The sequence below is a fragment of the Haliaeetus leucocephalus genome, unplaced genomic scaffold (genome assembly GCF_000737465.1).
Source record: "Haliaeetus leucocephalus isolate CR32 unplaced genomic scaffold, Haliaeetus_leucocephalus-4.0 Scaffold417, whole genome shotgun sequence".
In the NCBI taxonomy this organism is placed as follows: domain Eukaryota; kingdom Metazoa; phylum Chordata; class Aves; order Accipitriformes; family Accipitridae; genus Haliaeetus; species Haliaeetus leucocephalus.
In genome coordinates this window covers 3,662,079-3,670,127 of record NW_010972853.1, presented here as the reverse complement: position 1 = coordinate 3,670,127, position 8,049 = coordinate 3,662,079, and the positions used below count along the sequence as shown (strand labels likewise).

The window sequence follows — 8,049 nt, the reverse complement described above, 5'->3', positions numbered from 1 at the left end:
CCCCTTCTCCCCCCATTTTTTGGGGGGGGGGGGGGGGGGCGGTGTCATCTGAAAGATATTTTTCCAAATAGCCTTAAAGAATCTGCTTTCTTAAACCCAACATGCAACATGAGATAAAGTAGTGAAGAATCATTGTCCAAGGTCCTCAACACCCTAATGCCATACTTATAAAAAAAAGATGTTAAAATGTCAATTTATTTTGCCATTGGTCTCGAACATAATTCTAAGAAGTAAGAGCTACTGCACAATGATGCTCTGATCCTGCTGTTAACAATACTGCGAAGAAGCTCTAAGAATCATTTAGAACTTGCTGAAAGTACAAACACATCCAAATTACCAACAAGGTAAAGGAGGACTGGGCTGTACTTGCTGGGGTGCACTATGATCCCAGGATTTCATGTGCACATCACATCTCTACCTGCAACAATTTACACTGGTTGCCAGCCCTAGGTACATACAGAACACTAACTGCAGGACAACTTCACATCCATTTTGCAGTGGTGAGCTCTAGACAGCGCTCAACTGCCTAGACAACTGGTGGCCAACTACAACTGTGGTTCCATCAGTAAGGAAACAACTTTGAGTCCACCAGTATTACAGTTTAGTGTAACCCACAAGGCAAATTTGCACCAAAAAACCCACCCTTGACAGTAACTCAAACTAAGTACAAAGAGCCATGCCAAAAATACTGCAGGAGCTAACTTTTCTCATTAGCACAATTCATTTTTTAATTCTACCTCTACAAGTAAATTTTACTCTGAGACAATAATCTTTTAACACCCTTGCTAGGGTGAAGTGGAAGGAAAAGAAATAAGGAGTATGGGATCATTTGAGCTTCTGTTGCTTCCATGGGCATGCCACATAACTGTTACAAATTAGTGGGAACATAATCAGCCGGTGAAGTCAGCAAAGCAAAGCTGAGTAATACAGCCTGAAACAGAATACAGAAAGGGCAAAAAAAACCCCCAAACCAACACACCAACCCACCAAAAAACAAACCCGTAGTTTGTCAGGCAATCAGAAAAAGGTCAAGGCCTCACAACATGACAGTGATAGAGCAGTAAGTCTAGGAAGAGCTATGGCCCAGAATCATCACTCTGTTCTTTACAAGACAGAGATCCTGGTTATTCCAGGGTTAAGGAGAGAGTCTGTACAGTCTGTAACTGTATAGTTATCCTCTGGGAAAAGTGAAGCAGGAATGGAAACAGGACCTTGAGGCAAGGTTCTCACACACTGCAGCAGATTTACGGGTTTTACCAGCAGGATATATTATTAAGTCTACATGCACAAAAGTTAAAACCTTATTAAAAAAAAAAAAAAGAAAAGAAAAAAGAAAAACCACATGCATATAAAAATCCAGAGGAATCACATACATGAAAGAGTGGGAGATGGACCCCCTCTATGCCTTACCATAGAACACCAAATCACACAGGCCTGAAATCCTTTGATTATCAATACCTCTAAGAAATATTCCTTTGTACTTGTTATAAGGATCTAAATCACCACTGAATCAATAATCAGTATTTTTTCGCTTCTTTAAAATACATTGAAACCTTCTGGTAGCTACAAAAGGCTGTGCAGCACCATTAGACTGGCTGGAAACCCGTAACAGGGCTCCCGAAACTACCCAGTTACTTTTGTGAGGAGAACAGAAGCAGATTTCATCACTTCTACAAATTTGTTTTTTCTTCAGCATGAACACCTACTATGTCTCACTTGATGTACCCATACAAAACCCTGCATGAAGTTCTCTGGGACCAACTACTCATCCCAGTAGCACAACAAGATTTTTAGCTCAGAATTACTAAGCGTTCCCTTCCTACAATCAACCTTCCTTCAGGGCTGTGTTTGGAACAAATACCCAGTGGCAAGTCCTAATAATCCACACGTATGTGTGATTTTCATACGTTCCGCTGTACGTTCAGAAAACGCCCCCGCCCCACGACGTGCGCACATCCTTACTCTCCCCCACTGAATTCGGGCCCTTTCTCCGCCCGAGGAGGCGCGGCTGCGCCGCAGGGGGAGCGGCCAGAGCTACGGGGCAGGCTGCCTGCCCCACCTGCTGGTCACTGCCAGCCTGTGTCGTCGCCGAATTGCATTTTAAGATGGATGGGTGGATTCTCAAATCCGTAGTCCTTCCCTAAATTCTAAAATGTTTAGTCAAACGTGATGGGAAGTTCTCGGGAGAGCTTCTCCAATATTCAAGGTGTTAGCGTTTTACACTTCCTCCGAATAAAATCCCCTCCATTTTATGGGATAATTAAATCTAAATAAGGTAACGACTGAAAGTCGCATTTCATACAATTAACAAAATCTGGAGCTGATAAAGTTATTTGTTTAAGCTAGCAAATTTTCGGGACAACCTGTTTGAAAGTTACCAAATTACTACCCCAGAGACCTGAGGGGAAAAAAGAGGAATAAAAGCATTTAAGTAGGCGGGGACAGAAATGCACAGCCATCCAAACCATAAAAAAAAAACCCCAAGCAATTTCCAAGGAAGTCACAAAAAAAAAAAGTCAGACTTAAAGCTGTTATGCAGCAATGATGCTGCATATTCACCTGTGTAATGGGATGCTTTCAGTACAAGTATCTCAAGTTAAATCAGCAAGCAGGTTGCTAAAATACGATGAAGGAATAACAATAAGTATCACTAAACAATCAGGGATTATTATGAAACATTGCAGTCCCCAGTGCTGTGAAAAGCTGGCTTCTCTATGGTCTAGAAACTGAAAAGAATAAATTAACTTTGGCTGGATAAAAAGCATTTATCTTTTTCCTACATAAATTATGTAGTTGTGTTATATTTGACTTTGAATTACACCTTACTGCAGGCTGTTTCTCCCATTCGTTGAGACTGCATTCTGTGCTCCACCCTCCTGCCTACCCTTCCAGTTTAGCACTGTCTGCAAATTTTAACACTGTATATTTTACTCCTTCATCGGAATTATTAATAGAAACACTGAACATGAACAGACACAGAATGAAGCCTTGCAGAATCCCATTTAACAAACACCAGTTTGACACTGAACCAACCCTAGAGAAGTTTCCAACCCCTTGTTCACACACTTTTCAAGAGGCTTAATCTAAATCAATACACTCAAAATAACATAATCCACACTTCATTCATAATCAGTTAGTGCCTCTTCACACCTCATCACAGTAGAGTAACTCCTGAGAAGGGAAGCTCTTCACACCTCATTAGTAATTAAGTACAGCTCACAAACTGACGTAACTTATTCTAAAGTTTTTTCCTAGTTGCTTTTGAGAACATTAACATAAAATGTCAAAAGATTTACTGTGTTCAAGACCCAGAAATCTATTCTCCTATCTACACAAGCTCTGTTAGAGTGTTCTAAAGGAAATCAAATGTATCTGTATTTGAAAAATCCAAGCTTTTGTTACCATGCCTGCGAACAGATTGCTTTTTGCAGTTGCTTAGACTGTAAAGATTTAGCTCATACTAATTAGGAAAAATTTATCTGATGCTGACAGCATTAGATGTTCTCTTAGATCAGTTTTACATGTGCATGGACCACAGGAATGAAGATATAACAAACACTAAATAAATGTGATGTCATCTTGAAACTAACCATAAGTAAGAAAGACTGCACTAAAATCTGTCCTTTAACCTCCATTCTTTAACAATAAAATGTTTACTGCAACCAATGTCCAAAGCCAGAAAAGGAATATTCAAACAGACCTGCCAATTCCAACTGCACTGAAGTAATAGCATGCATCACATACACTCAGTGCATCACTGAAAAGAAAGTTAAAAGAACACTTTGTAAATTGCAATTGTAATAAATAAAAAGAACAAAAGAAAGCCTCCTTAAAACACCCACAAAATGATGTGTTCAAGGACCATCAAAATAAAACCCAGTATCATGCCCACAATTTCAGAAAGTTGTTTTTGTTTTAATAGGTTATATTTCATAGAGAGCACAATTTTAAAATTCTGACAGGATATAAAATACGAATTCCAAGCAAGTTAGAGGAGTTAGAATAAAAGTGGGAGAAAATACTGGGCCAGTGTCAATCAGACCTTTTACTTTAAGCATTATAATTCTACATTATTTTACAAAAAATTAATAATTGCAAATGTGTTCTATTTATTTAACATAGAATAGATTAGTTAAAGCAGACAGAAACAACAGAAAATTATTCAAGATGACAGATATACAAAGAAATCTGCCATTTGGTAAACCAGTTGGTCATAGTTAGACTCAGATTCATTTTTGAAGGGAGGACACAAAATCTTCAAGTAATCAAGCCAGTTAAATGAACATGCACACTAGTTACAAAAAGACCTAAGAAGTGCAAGATCCTTTTTCCTCTTTACAAGGAATAAGAACACTTTTCCTCACAGTTTCTAAATGTTTGAGAGAGGCAGCATCTTGTTTTGAGAGTGGAGCTGGGGAGTTCCTCAGACAGCTATCTCCTCAAGAGCTGACAGAAATCATGAAAGCTTTCATCTTTAAGACTCTGATCCACAGCTGGATCTACTATGCAGGAAATGAGTAAGTCAATTATTTATAAACAAATAGCACCCTGATCTTCTATATTAGCACCCAGCAGAGAAGAGGAGAATTGACTCAGCAAGTGCTGGGTCTTGACAGGTTTTACAAGTAGCACAGCTGATCACTCATTACTAAAAACAAAGGATTAGAGTACACTTACAGTAGTGTAAAACATGTAAAGTGGTGTCCAGCCTTTACTGGTCCACAAAAAAAACTGAGAACCGAATGTGCCACCACTACACTTTCTTCTGTTGTACAGGTCAGAAATAACGTCCTCCTGTAGCTTCAAACACAAGCTTAGGCACTGTTAAATTAAAACATCCAAAACACAAAATTGGAAGATGAATAGTGGTTTTAAATAAATGCAACTGACTAAGAAATACTGCTGCCAAAATATTATGCCAATTTCTACTTCACTGTAAAAACTGTTTATTTCCAAGGGTTTTTAATGAAGTTTGGTTCTAGTAACACTCTTATTACATTTCACTGAATCCATTCACCTGTAATTTTACTTGCATTTTACTGCTCTGTCCATAGCAGGCTCAACAAATCCAAATCCATTTACTTTAATACAATTTGATGTAGATTTTGTCATAAAGCTTTTCATAATTGAAGACACAATAAAGAAGAAACTTCTCAGGCAACAACTAAAGCTCCAGGAATAAAAAATTACTTAAATATCAGGCTTAGCAGCAATAGTTTTATAAACAAATGGGGGATAAGCAAATAAAATTATAAATTTAGCAGAGCTTTAAAACCATGGAAGAACCTAGACTTAAAATTATTTTCAGGAAATAATACCAGGTCATCTAAATCCTGATTATACAATGCTAGAATGACCCCAATCTAGTAGGAAAATTCCTCCAAAATGCCACATTGACACCAGCAGTGTGGAAATGCAGAGTGTAATCCTCCATGAATTTTACCCTAGAAAGCAAAAGGGTTAGAATTGCCCTTGGAAATCCTATATATTACAAAATTACAGCATTCTTAGCCTCTCTTCTCCAGGAAATTTCAAGGCCCATTTGAAAGAAAGACAGGAGATTTTCAGAGAAGACTCCAGCTTCTCAGCACACAGCAAAGAAAGTGATATGATAAGACCACTCACATTCCCCGTATTGTTACCTAGCTCTCCAGGTTTGCAATTTACTCATCATCACTTGAGAAGATCTGAGCCTTGTTGCTGAAAGACAGCAGGGCCTCCTTTCACACAAACCGCTTACTCTGGGCCAAGAACACTCTCAATGAGCTGGTGCACTTGTGTAAAACAAGTCACTTTGCTGAACAGAGAGAACACTAAGGAACTGAGAATAAAAGGGGGTAATTTCCTGCCAGGTAAGAGCTGAATCTGTTTGGAAAACATGGTCTAGCACACAACAAAGACAGTACAAGGGAGCCTGTCTGACCACACAGATGGAAGAAAGAAGAGGAAAAAGGAGGTCCTCCCTGTTTCAGAAGTGGTAAATTATGAGATTGGCTCAGAGGTAACACTAGACATCAGCAGCTGCAGGCTGGCACAGCTGTTGACACTATGGCTGCATTGCTGGAAGCCAGTCCCCTCCAGGCTGCTAAACACAAGATTTGTGGCAGGTGTGCTAAGAGAGCATACAGGGCTTAATATCAAAAGCCTCCAGTACAGGAAGAGTGTTATGCTTAAACACTCTTTAGTAGAGTTCTGGGAAAATCTTAGCTATTGCTTCACTTTTAAAGACCCAACCCATATCAGCCTAGGCCAAAACCAAAGTCACTGTGGTAAACTAAGCTGAAGAGCATATCAAAGTCAATAACACAGTGATCAGGCAAAACATATTGTAAGCTATCCCAAAAGAAAAATTTTAACTGCTTTCTGAAATACTTCGAACAACAATCCAGACAAAGGCACATACATATAACATGATTCCCTTCCTGAGTGCACCTTTTAAATTGTGAAGTGGGTCCTGCTGGGTCAACAGTACCAGAGAGAACACAGGTATAAATATACTTCAACTTAGTAAGAAATGGTTGAGAATGACTTCCAAAAAATCAGTCCAGGATGGAAGTTCCCTCAGCTAATACAGGTGCTGAATTTTCCCCCTATGCCTCTGTGGCTTATAAGGGAGCACTATTGTTTCACATCCAGAATCCAAACCCATCTGCACACATCAGTATGAACTCAGCAATTTATATCACTTACAAGTGAAATTACCAACCAACCCTCTAGGTAACAGCTCCAATCCAGCTGCATCTTTTATCTCCCAAAACACAAGCGCTAAAATGTACCTAAATAGAATGACAAGAGGGATGAACATTTTACATTTTTTTAAATCCACCAGCAACCATGGGAGTTCTAATATAGATAAAACACTGGCTGGGTCCAACCGAAGCCACAGCATCATAAAAGTCAAAGTGAATCTAATCAACGTGATGCTGAAAATGGGGTAGCAGCTGGTCCATCTACATCAGGACTCCCAGCGCTGCCAACACCAATCAGTATTAGGTTGTCACTGTAATCTTTTTGCCAATCCAGGGACAACCATGATTTCTATGTTGCAACAACGCTAACGGAAGCAAGACAATCTGAACCTAGTACTGTCAAAGCATTTATAAATGGAAACTGTTTTTAAAGGCACAGTGTTGATCTCATACCATGGTGGGTTGTAGAAAGCATTTTAACATCTCCACAGGAAACTGAAGGTGTAGCTGTGGTACACTTAGGCACGTCTGTGCTGCTTTTAATCTGATAAAGCACTTTGTAATTGGTCAAAGCACAGCCATCAATTTGCATTAGTGGCAAATACGTGTTCCAGTGAACCACAAATACCAATTCCATAAGATGAGCTATGCTACCACGTCTTCATTGCTAGTACCACATTGCTAGGCTGGACAACTCACACACTCATTTCAACTTCTAATCAACTGTGCCAAAAATATTCAGCAATTCTTCATCTCTACTTGCAAACAGGAACGTATTTTTCAGATGCGTTTTTCAACTGAGACTAGTATTTTTCAGCACAAAACTGTAAACGCATTTCGGCCAGAAAATCCCTCTCTCTGTTTCCACTACAGCCCGTAGGTGCTGGCTGCCGCCGTATCAGGGGAGGAAGAGGGGGGCAGAGGGCGGCTGCAGGTGCCGAGCTGACCAGGGAGGTAACGCCAGCAGGCCCGCCGCCCCGCCGCCCCGCACCCCTTCCCCGCCACCCCAAACTCCCGGGAGAGGCCGCTGGCGGCGGCTGCCAGCCTGGCTCCGCCTCAGGGAGGAGCAGGGGAGGAGAGGGAAGGGTTGTGCCCCCACCCCGACGGCCGCCCCGGGGCCCCCGCCGCGCTCAGCTCCGCCTTCCCCCGCACCCGCGGCGGGCGGGCTCTCCTCCTGCTTACCCGCCGGTGGCGCTGAGAGGCGGGCGCCGCCGCTGCCCCGCGACCTCGAGGCTCTCGCCTGCCGCGGCCCCCGCCTCCTCGCTGCCCGCGAGCGCCGCCTCTTCCCCGGCCCCCGCCTCCTCCGCGGCCGTCCCCGCAGCTTCCTTCGGTCGCCGCCTCGGCCGCCCTCTCCGCGCCG

At 41.6% G+C, this 8,049-nt stretch overlaps 1 protein-coding gene across 1 annotated transcript in view; it reads right to left on the bottom strand.

Annotated features, from left to right (window-relative positions):
* The window catches only part of AVEN (apoptosis, caspase activation inhibitor), a 102,340-nt gene that overhangs the window by 94,206 nt on the left and 85 nt on the right, over nt 1–8,049 (bottom strand). Inside the window, 1 exon segment of the mRNA XM_010574211.1 lies at nt 7,872–8,049. This exon segment is cut by the window's right edge and continues 14 nt beyond it. Coding sequence (XP_010572513.1) covers nt 7,872–8,049 — 178 coding nt within the window.